The 26456-nt window shown below is 50.8% G+C and overlaps 1 protein-coding gene across 12 annotated transcripts in view; it reads right to left on the bottom strand.

The window, feature by feature from the left end:
- The window catches only part of MYCBP2 (MYC binding protein 2), a 3160061-nt gene that overhangs the window by 2775562 nt on the left and 358043 nt on the right, over positions 1 to 26456 (bottom strand). For all 12 annotated transcript variants that reach the window (XM_069639721.1, XM_069639717.1, XM_069639718.1 and 9 more), the window contains exon 10: positions 14485 to 14623. In XM_069639721.1, the coding sequence (XP_069495822.1) occupies positions 14485 to 14623 (139 nt within the window). The remainder of the gene's footprint in view (positions 1 to 14484; positions 14624 to 26456) is intronic.

Here is a 26456-nt window from a genome sequence, read left to right as displayed (position 1 = left end):
ACCACGGTTGCCTCGGCCAGTATGGTGTCACTAGAATCACCCGGTAATTGTATCTGCGTATCCACTGTATTGTTTTCCGTATGAGGGGAAACGGGGGAAAAGCATAGAGGAACATGTCCGTCCATGGGAAGGAGAACGCCTCCCTCACCGAACCCTCTTGGGGCCATATGCTTGCAAATTGCTCGCATTTCTTGTTGTCTTTGGTCGCGAAGGCGTCCAGAGGGGGGTGACCCCATTTCTCGAACACTTTCCTCAAGTGACCCGTGTCCATTTCCCACTCGTGTATCTGGGCCATGCTTCTGCTGAGAGAGTCGGCTTGGCCGTTCCTCACTCCTGGAAGGTGATGAGCCACGAGGGAAATTTCGTGCTTCGATGCCCAATGCCATGTTTTCTGGGCTTCTATGGAAAGAGTCCTTGATCGTGTCCCTCCTTGTTTCCTCAGATAAAACATGGCTGTTGTATTGTCGGTCAGTATTCGCACTCGCGAACTCTTGATGTGTGGTAGGAACGCCTTCAAAGCCCATCATACCGCTCTGAGTTCCAGTACGTTTATGTGTAGGAGTGACTCCGTTGGAGACCAGCAACCTTGCGTTTGGAGAGCACCCATGTGCGCTCCCCATCCGGTTAGGGACGCATCCGTAACTATGGTGCTCTGAAACTCCGGCTCCTGTAGGGGCACACCGTTGTTCAGATTGTGGGAACTCTGTCACCACTGAAGGGTCTGACGTAGCTTGTCGTCGTCGATGGATATCCTGTCCGACCACGATCCGAGCCTGTGTCCATCGGTCCGCAAGGAATTCTTGGACTGGCCTCATGAATAGTCGACAGTTTCTCACCAGATGGATGCAGGATGCCATGGCCCCTAGGACCGAAACATACTTTCTCACCGAGATCCTGGTGTTTCGCTGTAGCCGGGCCGCTTGTTGAATGAGTCTTGAGGTCCTGTCGAGAGAAGGTTTCACCAGCCCTAACTGAGTCTCGAACTGTGCCCCCAAGAAAACCAGCGTTCTCGATGGCCGCAGAGAGGATTTCTCGAAGTTTATGGCGAATCCTAGCCGTTGTAGAAGCTGCATGGTGGCTTGCAGACTTGTGTTGGTCGACGCTGGGGAGGATCCCCTTACCAGCCAGTCGTCGAGGTATGGGTATACATGGTGGCTTTGCTTCCTTAGCCAGGCAGCCACTGGAGCCAGGCATTTTGTGAACGTTCTGGGGGAGGTCTTGAGCCCGAAAGGAAGAACCGTGAATTGGTAGTGAGTTCGCCCTATTACAAAACGTAGGAATTTCCTGTGTTTCCGACACATTGGAATATGGAAATACGCGTCCTGTAAATCCAAGGACGCCAGGAAATCTCCCTTTTGAACTGCGCGGATCACTTCCTGCAGAGTGAGCATCTTGAATTTCAGGCTCCTTAAGGACTTGTTGAGATCGCGTAAGTCTAGATTGGGACGCCATTTGCCGTTCGGCTTTTTTTACGACGAAGTATCTTGAGTAGACTCCTTGACCTCTCTGTGATGTTGGAACTAATTCTATCACGCCCTTCGCTAACATGAGTGTAACCTCTTGTTGCAGTACCTTCATATGGGACTGAGCGGTGAACGCAGGTGGGATTTGTGGAGGGTTGTGTTTGAATTGCAGAGAGTGTCCGTTTCTTATAGTGTCTAACACCCATTGGTCCGTCGTTATCCTTTCCCATTCGTCGACATATGCTGAAACTCTTCCCCCCAGAACGGTTCGTGGTATGTCACTGCTGATCTTTATTTTGCTTGTCTCTCGACGACGATGGGTATGATGGTCGTTTTCTGGAAGACTGGAAGTTTCGTCGACGGTTAGCCGATTGTGAGGCACGTCGGTATCCCTGGGAGGGGTAAGCCGATCTGGCAAAGGATCTGTCTCCAGAAGAGAATCTTGAATTACCTGAAGCCCCTCTAAAGGGACGAAAAGACTTGTAACTTCTGCCACTCTGGAGGGCACCCAATGAACGTGCCGTGTCCGAATCTTCTTTCATTCCTTTTAGGGCCTCGTCCACTTTCTCACCAAAAAGAAGGTCTCCCTCAAAGGGCATATCTAAGACCTTGTATTGCACTTCTGGCCTGAAGTAGGTACACCTAAGCCATGACTGTCGACGCAATACCACCCCTTTGTTGACTTGCTTGAAGCCTGACTCAGCGAGATCCACCGCAATGTTTATTGCGTGATTTGAGGCTTCCTCACCCTCTCGGACCAGTAGCATCGCCGCTTTCCTCTGTTCTTCTGGAAGATGATCATTAAGCGGAGCTAGTCTGTGCCACATCTCCCTATCGTATCTGGCCACAATTGCCAGAGAGTTTGCGGCCTTTACTGTGGTCGCTCCCACAGAGAGCACTTTCTTGCCAAAGGCATCTTGGCGTCTCGCTTCGTTCTCGGGAGGAGTCGTGCACTTGTGCTGTGCCTTTGCCTTCCTCGCTGCTGCCGCCAACACCACCGAGTCCGGTGTTGGTTGGGAGGATAAACACTTGGGGGTAGACTCTGGAGCCTTAAACTTTTTTTCTAGGCGTCCTTTCACTGCTGGTTCTGAGAATGGGTGTCTCATTGTTTGCAACCCCTCTTTCCATACATGGTCTAGTATTGTTATCGAGAACACCGACCTTCTCTTGCCCATGTGGTCGAACAAAAAACAGTCCTTTTTCTGTTCTTCCTGGGACAGACCAAATTCTTTGCATGCCTTCTCCATCATAGAATGGAATGACGCAATGTCGTCCGGAGGGGACGGGTGAGCTGGGCTTCTGGGGTTTTCCAACTCCGCCTCTGACTCCCAGGGTAGGATCCCTGGAGGGGGATAAGGAGATATCCGACATGGCTCCCCTGTCAGACTCCGAATCTGGCAGTTCACCTTCCTCCTGTGCCAGTGTTGAGATTGGCGTGTGTGGGTGCGTCGGTTGACGGGACGGGCCGGCTCGTCGACGGGTGACTGTGGCAGGCTTGCCTGGGGTAGTGGCTGGTCCAACGATCGCAACAAGGACTGAAGCGTGGACAGAATATCCAACGACAAAACCGATTGAGGAGAGGGGCAGAAACCGGTATAACGGATGCCCTCGTCGACAACTTGTCAGCCGCTCGTAGCCCTAGGTCTGTTGGGCCAGCAACTCTCTCGTTCTCGTCCTCCGAGGACAGCAACATAGCTTGTTCTTGTAGCAAAGCCTCCGGGGGGGTCGGGTCAAAGACTTCAGGCCTCCTGTAGGACCCCCGTCGACGAGGCCCTCGTCGACGCCATTGTCGACGGGACGGTGGATGCCCCCTGTGCAAGTGGCAGGGAGGCGGCCGATGACTGGACCGCCGTCGACGACGTAGACTTCGCAGGTGGTTTTGGCGGTCCCGGCTTCTCCACACTGTGTCCGCTTCTACTCGACTCGTGGTCGATCTGTGATGATCGCCAGAGGAGGATTTCCTTTCCTTCTCATGCTTTTTTGATGAGGATGATTTCTTTGCCGAGGAGTCTCTAGTGGAGTGACTTCCAGACAACTCTTTTTCCGACGGTTTAGATTTCTTCGCCGGTGGTTCCGACGAGGCCGCGCGGCGTGATGTTTTCGCCGACTGTGTGGAGCCCACCTCCGAGGGGGGGTATGCCCCCGCTCCATCATTCAGCCATGCCACCAGGCGTCGGTTCCGGTCTTTGAGGGTTTTTTGAGAAAACCCCTTGCATATGTCGCAGGTATCCGCCGAATGGTGAGGGTGGAGGCAATATATGCAGTCCATATGTCCGCCCCCCTCGTAAACCTTTTTTAAGCCGCACGTCGCGCATGGACGGAACAGCGCTTTTCCTGACACAGAGGACATTATACTACTCGAAATCCAATAACGCAACCTAGTACAAAACAGTAGGATAACACGAGGAGATCCCACTACTTTGGAGACGGTTGAAATCTGAAGGGGAGCCGCGGGGGCGGGCCTCTTATACTAGCACGGCCTGCAGAGCATGCGTAGGCGGGTCCTAGAAGGACGTAGATAGGACACAAAAGCGTCAAAAGTTTTCCTTTGGAAAAGGCTATATATGTGTACCGAGGGGTCCCAGTCTGACGACGGGGAATATTCTAAGCATGTGAATCCATGAAAGATCCAATGCTGGAGAAGGCGTAAGCTCTCATGTTGTGCCATGGGATCTCGAGTGCGTCCCCCACAGAGGAGGTTCCCAGCCCCCCTCTGGAGGCGTACTGAGGAAGCTTCTTGTTTACTGCCGTGGCGAAGAGGTCGACCTCCGGTGTGCCCCAACGCGAGAAAATCCATGATATGATCTCCGCCTTCAACTCCCACTCGTAGCTGACCACTGTCCACCGGCTGAGGGCATCCGCGGTGACATTCAGCCGGCCCGGGATGTGCACTGCAAGCAGCCAGACCCCATGAAGCACGGCCCACTCCCAAATCTGAATGGCCAGATCCACGAGAGGGGGAGACTTCGTTCCCCCCTGCTTGTTTATGTAGTACTTTGACACCGCATTGTCCGTTCTTATGCGGACCACCTTGTTGGCAATGAGAGGTCTGAACGCCTTGAGCGCCAGAAAAATCGCCAGAAGCTCCAAATGATTTATGTGCAGGAGCTTGTCCTGAGGTGACCAGAGGTCCGAGACCTGAAGAAAATCTAACGTCGCACCCCACCCGAAAAGGGAGGAGTCTGTCGTGATCGTCACCATGGGGCTTGGGTCCTGGAACCCGATGCCCACTGACAGGTTGCTGAGAGAAGACCACCTGTCCAGGTCCACTCTCATGGAATCCGGAATCATTATCCGTTTGGAATCCGGGTCCACAGCCTGACGCCAGGAACTCTGAAGAGCCATCTGGGTCCGCCTCATTTTGAGACGAGCAAGAGGAAGAGCCAGCACACACGAGGCCATGAGGCCCAGAAGCCTCTGGAACCACCAGGCCGACATGCTCTCCGACTACGTAAACATCTGACATGTGGCCAACAGATCCGCCATTCTGTCCCCGGTCAGATACACATGGCAGTCTATCGTGTTCCAACGAAAACCCAGGAAAGTCAGGTCTTGAGACCGTCATGGAGGATTTCCGCCAGTTCAACGACAGCCCAAGATGGAACAGGAGCTGAAGGAGAGACTGGAGGTTGCCCGCTGCTGCTAACGGGCAAGGGCTCCGTAGGAGCCAGTCGTCCAAATAGGGATACACATGGATACCCTGGAGACGAAGATGGGCCGCGATCACCGACATCTTCGTGAAGACACGCGGCGCCGAACTGAGGCCAAAAGGAAGCACCCGAAACTGGAAGTGCTCCTCTCCCAGAGAGAAACGGAGGTATCTCCTGTGTGGGTTCCAAATCAGGATATGCATGTACGCATCCTGAAGATCCACCACGCTGAGCCAATCGCCCGCCTGCAACGAGGAGCGAATTTGGCCTGGCGCAATCATCTTGAATTTCTCTTGGTGTAGGGAAAGATTGAACTGGGAAATGTCTAGGATGGTGCGCAGGCCAGCCTGGTTGGGTTTGGGCACCGTAAACAGCCGGGAGTAGAAGCCCTCCCCTCGCTCCCCAAGGAGAACGGGTTCGACAGCTCTGAGGAGCATACGTTTCTGAACCTCGGCCTTGAGGGAGGGTGAGCCCGACAGCTGAAAAGGAGGGTTGAGGGGTGGGGTAGGGGGTAAAGGTAAACGGAAGCCCGCTCGAGCGACTGACAAGACCCATCTGTCTTCTGTGATGGTCTGCCATGCCTCCCAATGAGACGCAATGCGTCCTCCCACCGGGGTCTCGTGCGAGCGCGGAAAACCCTCATTTGGCAGGTTTATCAGTGGCGGTGCCACCTGAACCTGATGAGGAGGCTGAGGAGCGGGAGAAATACCGCGAACGCTGTTGTTTACGGCGGTTATTCCCCGCAGGAGTATCCACTATGCGATTTTTGCGGTCGAGGAAGGCCCCAAAACCAGAGGAAGGTCAACCTTGCGACAACGGCCTTTGAGTCTTGAAGGGAGGTTTAACCAGAACAGACAAAGATTTGGCTGTCTGAGTGCTGTTTTTGGTTTTGGTGAGCTCTACATCAGTAGAAGAGTGAAAAAGCTCCTTACCATCAAATGGAAGGTCCAGGACCTTGTCTTGCACCTCCTTCGAGAACTTAGTGGCATGCAGCCATGCTTGCCGCGAGGTATCAACCCCTAATATCAGCCCCTGAGCCGAGGTGTCTACGTGATGAGCTGCAGCCTCCAGATCATCCTGGGCCAAGACCCTGGCATCGGAAAGGTCTCCTCTGAAATCCTCCAGCTTCTCGACCAGGATATGCTCCTCAAACTCTGACAGACCTCTCCACATCCGCATGTTAGCTCCCACCAAAATCATTTCTGCATTGGCCTGCCTGAGCTGCAAGGCCGAATTGTCAAAGATTTTCCTCCCTAGGGAGTCCAGGAGCTTGTCCTCCTTTCCCAAGACCTGAGTCGCCGTCGCGGAGGAGGAAGCTGCAGGTCTGGATTGCAACGTGGCCGCAGCCACCACTGTGGAGGAGGGAGGCGGACAAGACGACAAGGCCACTTCTTCCGAGGAATGTAGCCTGTACCTCGCGTCAATCTTTTTATTTACAAAAAGTCCCGAGTGTGGCTTTTCTCAAACTCTTCGGACCTCGGCCAGAACGTCCTTCTGCAAGAACAGGCCGGTACGCTAAAAAGGAAACAAGGTGAACGCCCCAGAAAGCACGCCCTCCTGCGGAGCAGGTGCCTCGGGCACCGGAACATCTAAGAAGCTCATCATGTCCAGTACCCGGTCATGGAAAGCTCTGGTAGAGCGGGGCAGGTCCTCGTTGTCCTGATCGCCTTGGAGGGTCATCTGACAGGTCCGGCTCCTGCTGAGCCGAGTCAGGCACTGCCTTGTCCACTGGGGGCAATGGCGGCACAGGCGGAAGCGCAGGGGGAGGCAACATGGGCAAGGGAGCCGCCGGCAGAACCACCGACAGGCTGGATGGAGCCGGAGGCGCGGGTGGACATATCTCCTTGAAATGCCCCTTGAAATAGTCCCTCATGGGGTCGGCGCTTATAAGCGCTTGAAATTTACCGAAAAAGGCTTCCTCAGGAGATTGTTTCGGAACCTGAGGAGGCCTCTTATGAGGTGGACAAATCCAGGGACGCAACGGGGAAGGGTGCCACACCAGCCCCTCTGCCGACATATCCACATAAATCAAGGGAGCCGCCCCCGCGGGCAACGTAACATTGTGCGGAAGAGGCATCTGGGCGTTCCAATCAAAAACCGGCCGGTAAGGATGCGCACAAGGGACCTTAGGTTCACCCGAAGGACCGAACCCTACACCAGGGGCCGATGGCGTAGTTGTAGGGGTAGTACCTAAAATGGCTGCCGTGGTCGTGGCGGGAACGGGTGCCATTTTGTCCTCATCTGAGGGGAACTGCGGCACGTGAGGAAGTGAGGCAGGGGGTCCCCGTCGATGGATCAGGGGTCTTAATTTTAGCCTTAACGTAAGGAACCTCGGCAGAGCCGGTACTATGAGGCCTGGAATGTTTCTGCGACATACCAACCGCCAACTGAGCCTTCGAAGGAAGAGCCTCGGCACTGCCGGTAAAAGAAGAAACCTTCTTTGCCCCCTCAACAGATCTGGTGTCACCACAAGAACGGGAACGGTGCGCTGTCACCGACAGGGCCTTGCCCGGCCCCTCAGAACTGTTGGTAGCCTTAGCCTCTGTACGAGGGACCTCGGCCCGGTAGAAGCCTTATCGGCACGGGCCTCGAACATACGCTCGGTAACCTCAAGCTCAGCCACGACCTCGGGGCATACCCCGGTTTTGTTTTTGAAGGAAGCCGAAAGAACGGCCTCAGAGCAAGCTCCGGTACCCCACGACTCAGTAGAACTGAGTCTACACACAGCCCCCACAGGAGGGGCCTCGAAGTGTACTCCGGTGATCACAGGCCCCTTACGGAGACCCTCGGAGAAAACTCCGGTAGAATTATTAGGCCCGACAGGCACCTCAGGGCGAACCCCGGTAACAGATCGATCAACGCCCCTCCCGGCTCGAGAGGAACCCGGGAAGGTATCTCCCGGCCGGGGTGCTCTGAAAATCAAAGAATTTACCGGGCGTTTTTTCTTCTCGTCGATGAACGCCTGAAAATGCGAAGGAGGAGTCCGTCCAAACACCTCCTCCCACCGCTCCAACTGATGTTGAAGAGCCCGGACCGAAAGGGAGTCACAGTAAAAACAGGAGTCCCAACGGTGTTCCGGACCCAAACACTCTAAACAAAGAGGATGGGGATCCGCCCTCGCGAAGCAACGGTGACACGATGAACAGTCTGGAAAATCTAGTTTAAAAGACAGACTAGTAAACGAATGCTAGCGAGAGCCAGAGAGGGAAAAAAATGGAAGAAAATCTTCCGAGGATGCAAGTGCGTCCGGCCCCGATCGTGCAGAGAAAAGGACTGATGGGCGATGCGCAGGGTGGATCCAAAGTGGGCGGGGTTACGGCCGCGTGTCGGGCCCCGCGCAGGAAAGAGGAGGGACACATTTTGAAAAAAATGTGGATGCTTTTTACAAAAGTGCTCTGGTCCCGTCCCACAGGACGGAGAGATGTCCCATAAGTATGGAGGAAAGGGGAAGGGACGTAGGAGTATACCCAAGCCAGCACAGTACTTCAGCACAGGAGACTATTTTGTAGCATGAGGACTTCAGGATCTGCAGCTAAAAACCTGGTAGTTGAATAATGCCTTCATTAAGAAGACAGAAGACAGGGCACTGGAAGGACTTCTGCAGCAAGGATCACAGGGAAGGCTCTATGCAAGGTTTTCCTCACGGCTGGATGCGGTTCTGGATTTGGCGTCTTTTTCAGGAGCACAGAAGAAGACAGAATATCGCAGCTCGGATTCTCTCTGTTTGCAAGGTCCAGCACTCTGGGCTCTGGTGAGGGGACTTTTCAGATTAGAATCTTGACTCTGGAGAACCAGCAGTATGCCCGTAAAGTTTCAGCGAGATTCGGAATTCTGTGCACTGCTCAAGTTCCCCGGGTATTGGGGTATTGCAGCCCGCAAGGTCGCAGCATGGCGTGGGATGGCTCAAAATGCAGGTCTTCTTGAGGATAGTGGGTATCAATACGGGTTAGGTCAGGATCTTTGTTTGCGGAGTTCCAGTTGTGGTTCCAGTGGTCGACTACCTCTTCAACTTCCAGGTTCAGACATTTACGCAGGAACCCAGCCAATCTAACTGTTTTGCAACATTCAAACTTGTAGGGGTGGGGAGGAGGGAGCCTCCCATTCTGAACTGTAATCTCTCACTCAGACTGGAAGACCAAGGACTGCAGAGTTTTTTACTCCTCCCTCGCTTCCTGCCTTCACAGACACTCTAGAGCCTGGGCGGCGAGTCCACAGGACTCCCTTCGAAGATAAAAATCACTCAAAAGAATTTCCCACCGCGGAGGCCAAGGGAAGGAAGAAAGGAAGGACACAGAACACTAAAATGGTGAAAAAACAAGACGGGCCATTTTGGTAAAATGAGCACCCATGGGTGCCTTTACTGGGGCTGTGCAAACAGCCTGCGGTAAAGGTACACCAAACTAATAAAATGGTTCACTGCAATTTAAACTGAGAAAGGGGATACCCAGCATATCCCCAGCACTCCACATAAGGTAGGGGGTGCTGGTCTCACCTAATAAAATGTAAAAGGTATCCAAAGATCTGTTCTACCCTTGGGTACTGTAGTTCTGACAAGGTTAGACAGAGAAAGTTAAAAGGGGAGCCCCTAGGGCAAACCAGCAACAATAGGCACTTATTGCCAGAAAGTTGTCTAAGAGGATGACTTTTAAAAGACACTATGGAGTGTCTTAAAAATGACACCCATAAAAAGAGAAAGATTTTGTGAGTGTGGAAAAAGGTTCCCACTCACAGGAAGTATAAGGAAAAATAATCCACCAGTAAAAGCAAAATGTTCTGGGGTAGACACAGGTCAGGAAGATTTATCATTACTTTGAAAATCTTACCCAACACCAACGCTTTGGAGTGACTTCTTGGAATCAGGAAAGCAATACATTTTCCCCACAGTACCTTGAGTTTGAATAAAGTGTTTGTGCTGTCTCCTCCGCAATGTGGCAGCTCTGGATCCGACCTCCAGATTCCTTGGTCTGGTGACAAAAGGCAGGATAATGGACGGTGTCTTTCAGCAGCAGTCTCGAGGAAGGACCTGTAGCACGACTTTCAGCAACTTCTTGGTTCACTCTGCCGTTTTGGCATCTTTTCAAAAGCACCAACAAAGGACATGGATCGCCCAGTCAATCTTCTTCGCTTCCTGCAGTGCCACACTGTTAGGGAGAATTCTCAGAAATGTGCTAATTCCCTCTAGCTTTGAGACCCCCCAGTAACTTTGCTGGATTTTAAGGACTTGATTTTTTTAACTTGGATAGACAGACCCTTTTTTCCCCACTCTCTCATGTATTTTAATGTGATTTTGTACTCTGTTTCTTTTGGTTGTGGAGTCTGACTAACTCCATAGGCATCTTTTACATTGTGTCACACAGCACCTTCAGTGCAGTGACACAGGGAAGTCTTCTAGATTTCCCAGAGGTTTAAATACCTTCTCTGGGATAAACTACTGTTTCCCAGAGCGGTAAAGTGTAATTGACTTCTTACATTTGTAACTTTTTAGACCCAGCCCACACTATCTCACAATAGGGTGCTGTAGCGGTTACCTAGCATCCCCTTTGTCTAGCTTCTCACCTAACATTTATTTTAATGTTACCCTTTCCTCACCGAATGATTGGTGGCAGTGGTTTACGTTTTACTACCATTATGGGATTTTACCGCAGGCTGCGTTCGCAGCCACCGTAAAGCACCCATGGGTGCCATTTTTGTCAAAATGGCCCTGGTCTTCTTTTTTCGGCATTTCTTTGTGGAAAGGTCCTTCTTGAGATTCCCTGCGCGCAAACCAGATTTGGTCCCTTTGTTAGTTTTGTCTTTGGCGGGCTTCACAAGTGAAACCTGCCTCTGGCTCCAGAGTGTCTATCAGGGGCAGGAAGTGAGGGAAGTGCCCGAAACTCTTAAGTCTCCTAGGAGACCCAAATGCACTCTGTAGTGATTGGCCAGCTGAATGTCCGGCAAGGACAACCACCCTGCTGGGTGACTGACAGCTAGGCTGCAATGAATGCAAGCTGCATAAAAGATGAGGCTTTTGGCTGGGAAGGCAGAGTCGACCACTGAAACGAAGGAACTGAAGAACTTGAAAAGGACGCCTGCTGCAACTCCTGGACCATTGGTTTGCCCGGTGAAGCCCTGCTGCTGTGCAGAAACTCCAAAATCATATCGACAGAGAAGCTCCTGCAAGGACGACTTCTCCCTTTGAGTTGGTGGGACCAATCAACTCCAAATTAATCCCCCTGGACATCCTCTTGGAGCTGGTTGAATTGCCACAGAAACCGAATAACCAGGGAGAGGAACACCAGTTTGTGTTTGCTGCTTTTAAGCTGGCCAAGAGCACCAGGAAGATCCTCTGTACTCCCAGGAAGCAGGACTGACCGAGCCTGAGCCTGCTCAACAGAGTGCGGGACCCCCATCTCGACAGCCAGGAACTGCAGTGTTAGACGCGAGGAGCTGAAACACCGGATAGCCACTTGGTTGAAGTTTGTCGGTTGTGAGCGGTGACAGTCCCATTGCAGTGCTGGAGTCCCCAGAAGTCCTCCCTCTTGTCCCCATGACTGAGGCCCAGGAAAGTGAGATCTGCAGAGCTGCACAGGAACAGAAGTCATCTGCTGGACTTTTTCTTCAATACAAAAGGTACTGTAAAGTCTGAGAGAACTTACCTCATGATGTAGAGTTGGTTACATCTTCTACCCCTCACAAATCCTAACAGCTTGTGGCCCTACATTGATTCTTCTTTTTCTTCAAAGACTTCTAAAACATTGTGCAAAGACCTTTCTTACTTACCTGCAAAGACGTGCTTCAGCTCATATAGACTTTTATAGACTTTTGCCCATTGACTTTGGCTTAGCCTGTTCCACTAAATGACTCGTATTGGGGGATCTGAAAGTATTTGCCTGCTTGAGAATATTTGTGATCTCTTGTGTGTTCTAATAACCTTTTCCTTTGACCTATTCCTATGCTATTCTGAATGCAACAGTGATATATTAATGTCCCCAGCACCCTAGCTATTGATGTCACCTGAGGGTGTAGGTTTGTGCCTGTGGGCCATCCCAAAAAGAGTACTTGCTGATTTAGAAACTTAAGAGTGTGTATTTGTGTGTGTTGCTTTATATTGCTCCCTTCTGAAGGTGGCTTACTCTAACTGACTGATACATTAATAATTGTTTATTCAAGAAACCTTATGTGTAAGTGTTTATTTGCATACTTGTCACTGTGAATCTGTGTAACTCCCCTACAGCTCACATTTACCCCTCTTGAGATAAGCCTGGCTGCTCAATCATGCTACCAACCTGTGTAGTACAGACTTATACCAAAGGTTGGGTTCCTATTGCCAGGAGTTCAGGGTTGTTGTAGTGCACACAAAGGGTACTGCATACAATCTTGCCTAACACACACTCTGGTGAGGGTGTCTGGGCGAGTTGGATGGGATCTCTGGAGTGTTCTTACAGGCTCAGCAGAGATTTGGAAGGATTCGGCCACCCACGACGATGCAGTCGAAATGGGCAGCAGGTCTCCTGGTATTGGGGTTCCACAGCTCTGGAAGCTCTGAGGACCTCAGGGGATGGCTCGATTCAAAGTTAGTCTTGTGACTGATTGTTCCCACCAGCCAAAGGGAAGGAGGAGTCCTCTTCGGAGCTCTGTAGCATAGAAAACGGGGACGGCCGCTTCACGGTCTTGCAAAGGGTCTGCAGGTGTCTCGTGTCGCCTTCTTTGGTTACTTCTATTTCCAGTGGACACACGAAGCCTGAACTTTTATACATTTCCTGCCCACTCCTATGCAAACTCTCAGCATTTTACAGAAAGTAGCATTTGGCTTTTCAAATCCGGGTAGCCAGACCCCCCTTGTGGGAGCTGGTCCTATTCAGGCACTCTGGCAGACAAAGGACAGAGGGGTGGAAGACTCCTCCCCCACTTCCTGCCTGCTCAGACACTCTGCAACCTAGGGAGGTATACCTACTGATTCCCGTCAAAGGCAAAACGCACACACAGACCTCCCCCTCCCAGAATGGTAGAAGAAGGGCTAACAAACAACAACCACGCTAGTAATGGCAAGTTGGTACTTGGGTGTTCCCATTGTGCTACGGACATAGCTGCAGTATAAAAAATACACAACAGTTGGTAGAACAAGTCCACTGCCACCAGCCAGAACTAAGTGATTGTCTATGTGGCTAAAATGTCACAGGAGCAGAAAGAAGGGGGATACCAAGTATCCCTTTGGCACTCCACTGAAGGTGGTGTGTGCGAATTTCTCAGACTATACATTTTGGGAGTGATACTAGGTACTGTGCTTAAGAATTGTAGTTTACTCAAGGATATAGGAAAATAATCTTAAAGGAGGACCCAAGGGGTCCCCATCAACACTGCCCATAAGGAGCTGTGTGCTGCAGTAGTAAAACAAAGATGCCTTTAAGAGCTATACTACAGGAAGATTTACAAAGAATAGCGTTCCAAAAGACAGAGCCCATAAGAATGAATGAGTGGAAAAAGGCTCTACTCCTTCAGGATTAAAAGCAAAAGGTCCAGAAGTCCAGCAAAAGGTGCTCTCAGTAGGAGAGAGGATGAAGCACAATAATGATAAATCTCCTGGGTTTGAAAACATTGAGTAGATTTAGCTGCTCGGCTGCCTTAAATGCTTAACTTAAGAGTGGCTGGAGCAGACAAGCATGAGCCTTTTTTTGTTGTTAACCTATTTCTAACCACCCTCTGTTGAATTGGAGGTGTATGTAGCCAAATTCAGTTACTTCAACTAACCATCCTTGGTTAAATGTACTGGAATCCTGCTGGATGATGGCATGTTTTACCATCGCCTATCCATCCTTCGGAGTCAAAAGGAACTTTCCAGAGATTTTAACTGTAGAATATATATATGCAACATCGGGCCTGTAAGTTGAGGGGTCATTACGGTTTTCCTTCTTGTAAATTGGAACTAACTGCTGAACACCAAGAAACAGGCATTTTTTTCTTTCTCTCTCTCCCCCCCTCTTCTCTCGCCCCACTCTCCCCCCCCACCCCAGTCTGTTTGTGTCTGCCTTGGTGTGTCTCTGCCGGTGTGCTCATTTGTTTATGTCAGACTGTCTGTGCAACTCTTGTGCATGTCTCTCATGAGAGAGAAATGCACGTGCACTAGTTTGAGAGTCTCCCTCCAACCCCCAAATTGCACTCCAGTTGAAAATTTAATACAGATGGAAACACTGACCAACATGTTCAGGGTATTTTTATCCCACTTTCGGGACTGTCTCAATGTAGAGGAGTCCAGAAGGACAACTGATGTAAATGCCTTTACTTCTTGGATGGAGAAACTAATCTGAATCGTATATGCTGTAAGAGTGTATACCTAAAAAATGAATGTCACAGAAAAAGCGATACTGGTGAAAAAAGTTAAATTTAAGTCTTACTTATTATGTGCAAATCTTTCTCCAAATCGAATAGCGAGATACCACAGGCATGCAAGCATTTTCGGGCTAACTTAAGCTGCAATTCCTGCTGTAGGACTGTCTCCGTGCTGGTAGCGAATATTCGAACAACAAAGCCATCCTAGATCAAGAAGAAAACATGGTTAGATAAAAATAATATTTTAATTAATGTGCAAATAAGTACACAGCCCAACAAACTGAACAACATCGAGCATATAATATAGACCAATGCAGTGGAATACAATGAACACAGGGGAACATAATAGTACATATTGCTCACAGTACTGGCTGAATGGCCTCATGGACAGGGAGGCCCAGACTGCTTCCCTCCACTTTGTTTATTCAGTGCCAAGACATAATCTGTAAATGTACTTTTGGCAAAAGGCCCAGATCTTTTTGCTTTTTCTGGAGTGGTTTACTGCCCTGTTTCCCAGATAAGTACACATCCATTGTCTCAAAACAGGCTCAACCATGGAGGGATTTATGTTGTTCAGCATTAGGCTATCCTAAAGAGAGACTGCTCACTGCTAATAGCTTCACAGGGTTGACTATGGGCTCCAAAGGTAGGTGGCTGCGATCAAAATAAAAGGAGGGTTCAGAGTGATGCATGACACAGGATGGTCTGGAGGGTTCTCCAGTGTTAAAGTCTAGTACTGAACCACAAACCTAAATGTTGTTCCTCTCAATTAATGGGAAACTGATGTTACCACACATGGTCGTGGCTTCTGAATGCCTCAGAAGTGCAAGGGCAGCAGAGTCCATCTCTGTCTGAATACCTTAATAAGGTCTAGGATTCCAGAGAGCAATCCACATTTTGTTTAAAATCCTGGGCAGTAGCACAGGAACAATGTCATGTGCAGGCGATTAATGTTTGCACAGCCATCAAAGGTCCGACTACAATGCCTCCAATCACAAAGCTGCATCCTTTCGGTCAGCTTGCAATTTTATTTAATCTGGGAAACTGCACACTTGCTTTGACAAATACTGGGATAGTACTAAGGCACAAAATGACTGCAACCCAAAGATTACCATGGGGAAGCTCAGCTGGTGCTCACTTCCAAGACCAATCAGACAGCTCTGGCAATATCAGTTTCCAGAGAACACCTTGCTGCTCATCCCTGTGCCGACTTCACAGAAGAGGCAGGAGCAGCAGACACATTGAGTACCAGTAACGGAAAGGGCAGAACAGTTTTCATGAAATCCAAGAATACATGTATCACCGGAACTTGGGAGGAGTGCAGGTCTTACGCTTTACTGCACTGCTGGCCACAGACTACACAACTCAAACTTCTACTGAAACCCTACCCGGTACGTGAGCCAAACAGATATACTGCATTGTTGCCTTATATCAGATTCAGCAGTTCGCCATCTCTTCCAAAGCACTACCTACTCCAAGTCATCTTCCGTCATACTGCAAGCCTGCCAATCGTAGGCCCTACCGGAAACTTCACAGATGGCACAAGAATCATTCCAGATTTCAAAGGCGGTTCAAGTGTTTTTATTGAAATATCAATGCGCCCTACTGCTATCCATATCTTTTCTCAATGCACCTCCTCCTGATGTCCTTAGCCCCAGAAGGTAGACAGCATTTTTTATCCCTCAATATGCTAATATGCTAAATGAACTCTGTTAACCTAAAGGCCCTTGGCCTTATCGCACTAAACTCTCAGGGACAACTTAACCTTTCCTGCTATAGCCAGTAGTGAGTGATCAGGGGATGTGTGCCTTGAAGACGCCCAGGGGATGTGTGCATTGAAGACGCCCCGTTAAAATACTTTTTTTCCCCCCTCGCCCTCTTTTCAGCGCTCTATTACAATCCTTCACACAATCCAGCTGCCTCTACTCTATTCCTCCTCACTCACTCCGATGTCTCTCGTACTTTCTACATCTTGCCTCCACCCTTTGATGTTACTCCTTTTGTCTCCTCACTACTACTCTCTCCCCTCCACTCCTTCCTCAATACTACTACCACTTGACTTACTACAAATCCCTCTACTCATTCACACCTCTTTCACTCACACGTTCACTTCCCATTCCCCCCCCTTGCTCTCCTAACCACACACACACACACTACAGTACCATTTTCTCCCACTAGTAAATACTGCACCTTCTCCAAAATTCAAATTACAAAGAAAACCAACCAGGGCTATACTCCACTGCACTGACCACTTGAGTAAGTGTCTTGAAAGCTAAAGTTAGTTAGCCTATTCATTGGTGCATATAAGCAGCATGGTCTCAAAATGAGAGCTCTAAGCCCAAACAAGCCTGATGAATTAAATCTTAAGACATCTGCCCTATGCACTTATTTAACAAACTGATATAATATCAAACATTTGCTAGAATAATCTGTAATAATCCTTTAACATCCAGTCTTCATTTTACATCAGTCATCACCAAAATGTGTTTCGACCCAACATATAACTGGTCTTCATCGGGGCGTTAGAGTCTTTAGTACAGAAAATCCAAATGCTTCCTTATTCTCCAACTTCTCTGCCACTTCGTGATAGTTTGAGTGACGCAGGGGAAATACGCCATATATATATGAATTGGTGTTGCTGGAAACTAACCCAAAGAAATAAAGGCGTGCATATTATTGCAAAGTTGGAAAATTGTCACGACTCGTAGGGATCACAGCAGGTTTCCCAGTCCGCCCTCCATGGTGCCTAGCACCTCCCGATCTCACGCCCAGTTCTGGGAATCACCGGTACCCTCCTCATTTAGATTGCCACCACATGGTCCCCAGCGTTTTGCAACCCGCCCGCTGCGGCGCCCGCTTCAGTGGCGTCTCCCATGGAGATTGAGGGATCGGCTTCGTGCAGCCGCACTTCCGCATTCCAGGAATGCTTCACGTTCCCAAGACATGGCTGCTGGTCACATGACCCGGAAGGTACGCACGCGTGCGGCAGCAGATCACGTGACCGGAGACTGCGGGTCACGTGTCCAGATGGGGAGCGAAGCGCCAGTATTTAAACGGCCGCGTCGGTGCAACCGGCGCTTCACAGCTGTGTAAATCCTTGGACCCTGTTCGGCGCTACGTACCCGATTTCTTGAACACCCGGATACAGACCTTGGACTGCTTCACGGAATTGTTATTGGATCTCCTTGGTTTTGTCTTTTTGAATTACCGGTCACGAACCCCGGACTGCTTTTTGGACTTCGCCTTCTTTATCCCTGGCACTACGATCACTTGTCCTTGTTCTGGACTTTGAAAACGGGTGAGCCCGTTCCATCTCAAGTGCGCCTGACCTTCTGGCAATACTTCCCTGATAGGGAGGGTCCTGGAGAATCCCGGAAAACCCCATAGGTATACAGAGTACCGCACCGCTCCACTGGGTAAGACTGTTCCAGCTTGTTGTTGTGTTGACTAGTGGTTGTTGTTGGGCGCATAACTTAACCGGTGCTTTCTTTGCAGAGGTCCGTGGTTTCCGAGGGTCTGCGGTTCCAGAGGAAGATCTCCCACCTGTGGCCTCAAGGGTTGCACAGGGAGTCTTTTTGCTCCTCCCTGTGCGGCACTTGTGGACAGAGGACTCTCCTGACTACACGACAGTCAAGTTACAACAGACTGTGAAGCCAACCTGTCGTGTAGTCATGCAGGGGGCCGCAGATGAACCCCTGGCTGCTATGGTACAAGCCATAACCGTGTTACGTGCCGATATGGCCGCAGCCACCATTGCCATACACCAGCGCCTGGACCACATTCAAAGCACCAGATACCCCTTGCCTCCCGATGCTGAATTTGGGAACATCCCATCAACTTCACAGCCCACGCCTCCTCCTGTTCCGCCATCCCAGGGTCCCATACCAGTGATACTACCGTCCCCCTTCCCTTTGGCTGCCCCCGAGAGGTTTCATGGGGACCCCAGTAAGTTCAGGACCTTCTTGAACCAGTATAAACTACACTTCCTGTGCAGACCCTGGGCTTTTCCAGACTCCACCACTAAAGCTGCCTTTACACTCTCCCACTTAGCTGGTACAGCTGCCGCTTGGGCCAATCCCCTCCTGGAGGAGGACAACCCTGCCCTTTATGACTTCGAACTATTGATTACGGAAATGTCAAGGGTGTTCGACACTCGTTATAAAGTGCAGTCCCGTGATTTAGAACTCCTGGACCTGGGGCAAGGGAAGGGCTCTTTGATCGAATATATTACTAGATTCAATCAGTTGGTAGCAGAGACTTCCTGGCCTGAAAGCAAGAGGTCCGTTGTGTTCTACAGGGGCCTAAGCAACGCCATGAAGGATGCCCTTGCTGTTGTTCCTTCGTTACCCACCACATTCCAAGACATAGTGGACTTAGCCTTACAGGTAGACGCCCGGCGTTCAGAACGTAGAGCCGAGGCAGTTTTTTCACCACTGCCCGGCGCCTCAGCTACCCCCAATACCACTCCTGAACCCATGCAGATAGGGGGCATACGGAGCCCGATCACACCAGCAGAACGAGAACGTAGAAGAACAGGCGACGCCTGTTTTTATTGCGGGCTAACAGGGCACTATGTCAAGGAATGTTCACCGCAGACCGAAACTCAAGTTCTCGGGTTTTTGGACCACTCGACCCTAGACACGGGGGCTGGGTCGAGCACCTCTGGTTTTACCCCGAACGCCATACCTGCTTTCGGTCGCATCAGGCCGATCCATGTACAATCAGTTATCCAGCCCACGCCCGGAATCTCACACCCTGTTACAATCATCATAGACTCCGGGGCCATGGGTAACTACATCGACATCACCCTTGCGCATTCCCTGAACCTACCACTCCTGGCCAAACCCTTACCCAAACCTGTACACGCGGTTGACAGCACTGCCTTGCTATCCAGACCTATTGAACAACAAACGGCCCCAATGCTCTTGATAATCCAGTCAATCCACACCGAAACCTTGAGCTTCGACCTCATCGGGATGCCCCAGTTCGGTCTCATATTGGGGATACCCTGGCTCCAGTAGCACAACACGTTGATAGACTGGAAGGCTAGTTTAGTACACTTCGAGTCCGATCTATGTCAGCATTTCTGCCTTCCCGCCATCATCGGGGACGCTACACCCGCTCAAGCTCTGGGTTCCATTGCTCACCTGACCATCAGGGACACCACAGCCTCGGGTTCCCCAGTAGAGCACCACACAGTCGCCTGGTTTCCATATCTGTACCAGCCCAGTACCAAGACTACACGGGGGTATTCGATCAGGGTTCATCAGAAGCACTCCCACCTCACCGCCCATACGATTGCCCGACAGATCTGCTACCCGACAGCGTCATTCCCACGGGTCGGATCTACTCCCTTTCCCCCGCTGAAGATGTGGTTTTGAAAGAATATATCCAAAAAGGCCCTCCGCTTAGGTCATATCCGCCCCTCCACTTCTGCAGCTGCTAGTCCCATTTTTTTTGTCCCCAAAAAAGAGGGTGATCTACGTCCATGCGTAGACTACAGACGGATTAATGCCATCACAGTGAAAAACAGGTATCCCATAACCTTGATCACGCCCCTGCTCGACTGTCTCTCCCACGCCTCCATCTTCACCAAATTGGACCTGCGTGGGGTTTACAACCTGGTTCGTGTACGCCCTGGCGATGAATGGAAAACCGCCTTTTGCACTCGCTACGGGTTGTATGAATACACAGTAATGCCCTTCGGTTTATGCAACGCTCCGGCCACGTTCCAGAGGTTCATGAACGAGATATTCTCAGATATCCTGGACGCGTTCGTTGTGGTGTATCTAGACGACATACTGATCTTTTCTCGAAACCTAAGTGAACATGTACAACACGCACGCGAAGTGCTTTCTCGCTTGCAGGCGCACACTCTCTCTTCGCCAAGCCAGAAAAGTGTCTGTTCCATGTTGACTCCGTGGAGTTCCTTGGTTTCTCTATCACTCCTGGGGGGCTGGCCATGAACGCTTCCAAGGTACGGGCCGTGTTGGATTGGCCTGTTCCAAAAAACCTGAAAGCACTGCAATCTTTCCTTGGATTCGCTAACTTTTACAGGTGCTTTATTTCTGGGTTTTCTTCTCTGGTGGCTGCTCTCACCTCTTTGACCAGCCCCCACACTCCTTTCTCGTGGGCGGACACACATCAACAAGCCTTCGAGGCCTTGAAAACGGCATTTACCACTGCACCCGTTCTGCAGCATCCAGACCCGGAGTTGCCTTTCATCGTGGAGGCCGACGCTTCCTCCTTTGCTCTAGGCACCGTTTTGTCACAGATATGCCCCTCCTCTGGCCGACTTCACCCTGTGGCCTTTCACTCCCGCAAGTTCACTGACGCCGAATCCCACTATACGGTGACTGAAAAGGAGCTCTTAGCAGTCATGGACGCTTTTCGTGTGTGGAGGCATCATCTTTTGGGTGCAAAGCACCAGGTCACTGTGTATTCCGACCATCAAAACCTGCAAGATTTGGCCTCCCTGAAATGTGTCAACAGCAGGCAGGTCCAGTGGCACTTGTTCTTTGTTGCTTTCGATTTCGTTATCAAGCACCGTTCTGGCTCAGCTCACGGAAAGGCTGACGCCCTGTCCCGTTCCCCTGGGGGCGTGGCCTTACCTGTTTACCCCGACACTCTCCTGGACTGCGGCAAGGTAGTGTGTCTATGCACCCCGTCCTTGCCCTTGCTTGATGCTATACGGAAATGGGTTATCTTACACCCCGATCAGCTATCCGAATGGGATCCTGTGTACCATGACGGCCTGCCCTTTGTATCAGATAGGTTGTTCCTGCCCACTACGGATACTCGTAACATGGCGCTCGAATGGTCCCACGATGCCCCTGTGCACGGACACCCCAGTCAATCTCGTACCTTGGCACTACTCAAACGATGGTGCTGGTGGCCTTCCATGAGGAAAGATGTAGAGCGCTACGTTAACACATGCGCCATTTGTGCACGGTGCAAACACCGTAGGGGTCGCGCTGTGGGTCGTCTCCTCCCGTTGCACATTCCCCCCAGGCCCTGGCACACCGTGGCCATGGACTTCATCACGGATCTACCTCGGGTCCAGGGCTTTGACACTCTATGGGTGGTTATTGATTCGTTTTCCAAGATGGCCCGCTTTGTTCCCTGTAAAGGAATACCCACTGCCCCTGCCATGGCCAAGCTCTTCTTTGTTCACCTCTTTTGTCTCTTTGGGCTCCCGTCAGTCATCGTCTCGGATAGGGGTTCTCAGTTCACGTCACGCTTTTGGCGTGCATTGGCCAAATTGCTCGGTATAGACGTACGTTTCTCGTCGGCTTACCACCCTGAAACGGATGGTCAAACCGAGAGGCTTAATCAAACCCTCAAGCAGTACTTGCGTTGTTTGACCCTGCAACAACAGGCGTCTTGGTTGCGAGTGGTGCATCTCGCAGAATTCGCATATAACAATGCTGTCCACTCTTCCGCTGGTTTCTCCCCTTTTTATGTACTCTACGGTCAGCATCCCCGTGTCCTACCCATCCCCGATTTGTCCTCCACTGTTAACCCGGCCGCGGCTGCCTGTGTCAGGGACCTGGCCTCCGTCCATGCCCAGACCTCGACCCATCTCCTCGAGGCCCAGGCATCCATGAAGGCGCAGGCCGATAGACGGCGGGTGTTGGCCCCGCCGTATGCCGTGGGGTCGCGCGTCTGGCTGTCCACTCGGCATCTGCGGTTGGTGGGGTGTAGGAAACTCCTGCCTCGGTTTGTTGGTCCTCATCTGGTGTCCCGGGTTCTCAATCCTATGGCTTATCGGCTGGCTCTCCCGAGGTCCTGGCGGATTCACCCTGTTTTCCATGTCTCCCTTCTCAAGCCCTGTCCTGCTCCCACACGGCTTCGTGCCCCCACGGCCCCGGTCTCCCTGGTTTCCCCTGACGTGTATGAGGTCTCTGCGGTCCTGGGTTCCTGAGTCTTTAGGGGTTCCCTTCAGTATCTGGTGGACTGGTCGGGCTATGGCCCTGAGGAGCGGTCTTGGGTTCCTGCCGTGGACGTCCACGCCCCCGTCTGGTTGCCCGGTTCCATCGGGACAATCCTACCTGCCCACGGGGTCGTGGGCCTTTGGGGGGGCTCTGTCACGACTCGTAGGGATCACAGCAGGTTACCCAGTCCCCCCTCCATGGTGCTTAGCCCCTCCCGATCTCATGCCCAGTTCCGGGATTCACCGGTACCCTCCTCATTTAGATTGCCACCACATGGTCCCCAGCGTTTTGCAACCCGCCCGCTGCGGCGCCCGCTTCAGTGGCTTCTCCCATGGAGTTTGAGGGATCGGCTTCGTGCAGCCGCACTTCCGCATTCCAGGAATGCTTCACGTTCCCAAGACATGGCTGCTGGTCACATGACCCGGAAGGTACGCACGCGTGCGGCAGCAGAACACGTGACCGGAGACTGCGGGTCAAGTGTCCAGATGGGGAGCGAAGCGCCAGTATTTAAACGGCCGCGTCGGTGCAACCGGCGCTTCACAGCTGTTTAAATCCTTGGACACTGTTCGGCGCTACGTACCTGATTTCTTGAACACCCGGATACCGACCTTGGACTGCTTCACGGAATTGTTATTGGATCTCCTTGGTTTTGTCTTTTTGAATTACAGGTCACGGACTGCTTTTTGGACTTCGCCTTCTTTATCCCTGGCACTACAAACACTTGTCCTGGACTTTGACAACGGGTGGGCCCGTTCCATCTCAAGTGCGCCTGACCTTCTGGCAATACTTCCCTAATAGGGAGGGTTCTGGAGAATCCCGGAAAACCCCATAGGTATACCGGAGTACCTCACCGCTCCACTGGGTAAGACTGTTCCAGCTTGTTGTTGTGTTGTCTAGTGGTTGTTGTTGGGCGCATAACTTAACCGGTGCTTTCTTTGCAGTGGTCCGGGGTTTCCGAGGGTCTGCGGTTCCAGAGGAAGAAGATCTCCCACCTGTGGCCTCAAGGGTTGCACAGGGAGTCTTTTTGCTCCTCCCTGTGCGGCACTTGTGGACAGAGGACTCTCCTGACTACACGACAGTCAAGTTACAACAGGGCCTTTTAAGCTTCCCGATCTCCCTCGGGTGTGGGTCATTTCCACTAACAAGCTGACCACTCCTACAGTTTTTTTCCTCTTTAGCCCTCTTCTCCATCCCAATACTTCAGGTATTATGGGACTTGGGCGCCCCCCAATGATAAAGTTAGTGTTTCTGACTTGTTCTTTTGCAATAAGCCATTAGAAGGTTGAGGTCTTGGAGGGTGCAGGGGGAGGTTTCAGTGGGAGGGAGTTGAGGGTTGGGGCGGGGAGGCCGGCCAAGTTTATCACAGTGTGCCGCTGCGAACGGTGCCGGCATCCGTAGTGCTATGGAAAGATAGGTGTCTGGTGTGGGCCAGTGCTTCTGTGTACTAGTCAATCACAGCATAGGGGGAGAGAAGATTTCAAGAGGAGAAAGGAAAGCCACGTTTTGAGGGCCTTTGGCTCCTCTTAAAATGGTAACACTTGAGCACTGTGAGGTATTGAATAGCTTCTTTCTGTGTAAACATTCAGATCTTGAAGCTGGTTGCCAGCTCAAAGAAGCTAAATAAATGCTCACCAGGACTTCAACCATGCCCATGGTCAGAACTAATCTCTTCTTGTCCATCCACTAGTTTCTGCATGTACTCATTTTAAAGAAACCTCAACCTACTTGCTAGGTGTACGTGTTGCCAGCTGCCTATATTGCTTGTGTTCTAGCTAATTCTGTTACTGCCCATTAGAAAAGATTTTCTTTTAGCGGCTTTCCACGCATAGACTTCGTGAACCATGTCGATGACACTTTGGAGGCAAGTAAAGCCTTCTGCTCAACTGCCCCTGAATATTTGCTCATTGTTGTGGGTAAACTGATCAGTCCCCCAATACCATCAGTTCTGAGGGACTCTGTCCCTCTGTGAATTTCTTGTATTGTTACAACTGTACACATCACCTTACAGTGAAGAGCAGTTAGGATATTTTGTATCCTTATATCATGGCATTTTGGTTAAACAATATGCACAAGACAAGCTGGTGGCAGCAGCAGTGATTTTTTTTACAGATGTTGGACCATTTAACTTGTGCACTTTCTCATAACGTGAACTGCGACCAAAGGTTACCCGGCACCCCAAGATGGCAGTGACACAAGGCCTATCGATTGTTCCCCGGCTACAACGTCTCCAGGCCTTCCTCCTGCCCTCGGGTCAGGCAATGCCCCATATGGAATGCCCTTTTCCCAACGAAAACTGTGGCTTTCGCGTGCTATTGGGCGATGCGTGTGTGACTGGAGGAGTGGCCTGGGACCGCCTAGTCCCAATCCACATTCCCGCACCTAAATGTGTTGCTGGGCTGATGTGGCCAGTGGCTAAAGGTGCATATCTCCACTACTGGCGAGCCCCAACATGTTTGTGTGTACAAAGATTCTGAAGACATTCACAGGAATGCCAGAGGGATGCCGCTGCAGACTAGCATTGCTAAAGCCATCTCATGGGGATCCTCTGAGACTATTGCCTCGCAGCAAGAGGAGACACTCACTGGGCTCCTTCCATGGACTGATCTGCTCAACAGGTCAAGCAAATTCGTCCTGCTCTCTGGACAGCTGCAGCATTGCTGGGAACTCCACATGCCCTGGACAATCCTCTGAAGGGACACCGCTGAAGCTTGGACAGTTGTGCCTAGAAGCTTTACACTCTGCGGAGCCGTCCATCATGGGACTAATCTCGTTTCCTGCTGCTCCACTGTGAAGGGGGCAAACCTTGAACTTGTGTTGTACAACCCTGTGACCAAAAGCATGCATGGGGAGGGGTGGGGTCACGCAACTTGCTGAGCCTGAAGTGTCGTGCGGGTGGGTCCTCCAACATATGACTCTTAAATGGTTGTCCTTCCTTTCCAACGTCACTGAAAGTGTTACTCTAGTGATACAGAAACCACTGCTATCAATCTAAACAATACACTGAAAACTGCCACTGCACCTATAATCCTGCAAACAGACAATAGGTACTTTCCCCCCACCCCCGACTTGGTTGTTGGGCTTGCGATTGCATACCATTATTCTGCACACATCATTGGAGAGGTGAGTGACTCATACTGGAATACGCCACAGGGGAAAGGAAGCATGCAACAGTCAATCAAAACAGACTGTCGGATAAGGCACCGCAGATAACCATTCCTGCTAATAAAAAAAAAAACTTGTCTTTCTGCATGCACCTCTCAAACTCCTAACTAAACACAATCATACCTCTACGGCACAACAAACAACATGCACTTCACTACACCACACCAATGAAACAAACCACACAGCTTCGTGCAACAGCACATGACTGCTACCAAACGTAAAACACTCCTATGCTCAGCAAAAGGTGTCAACCGAACTGAAGCTGCCAACTGCACATCACAGCTAACTTGCTACTTGTCCTGCTGAGTCCTACTATCTTACCACCCTCTTGTTTTACAGAGCAGCCAGAGCGCCTAGGAACCACGCAAGTGGCGACAGAGTGTGGTATAAGAACCATTAACCTAACATTTCTCCTGACCTGCTCCCCCCTCCCATATAATCCTCCCGCAGAACACCACCCCCAGAGTGGGGATCAAAGAGCGTCTGCCTTTCCCTGGCCACATGAGAAGGGTTACAGGACAGGTTCTCTGGGGGGAATCATCACCGATTCATCACAAAAGCAAGCAACTACTTCAATGCATTGGGCCATGACAGTAATTATCTATGACCTAGAGTTGGCACTGCCAATTTCTCCAAATTCCGATTTGTAATGCTTGCTTCAATATTTTGGAAGTAAAACTAAATAACAAGCAGCAACTGCTTTGGTATGAAGCACAGCTTCCAGATGCCTTCACCCAGAGAAATTAAATCTGCTCATGGGCCTGAACTTGGCACTTTGCCAATTTTTCCAAATTCTAATGTTTTAGCTGGTTCAATATTTTGGATTTTGAAATAAGCAAATTTTACCAATTGTTGCAAATCTCTATTTTTTGTTTCCATGGTTACACCATTAAGAGACATGATGCATTTCAACTATCGCTGTACTGGTGAAACACTGCGTT

This window comes from Ambystoma mexicanum, chromosome 7q (assembly GCF_040938575.1).
Source record: "Ambystoma mexicanum isolate Mex_15411 chromosome 7q, UKY_AmexF1_1, whole genome shotgun sequence".
In the NCBI taxonomy this organism is placed as follows: domain Eukaryota; kingdom Metazoa; phylum Chordata; class Amphibia; order Caudata; family Ambystomatidae; genus Ambystoma; species Ambystoma mexicanum.
This window is presented reverse-complemented; position numbering and strand designations above follow the sequence as displayed.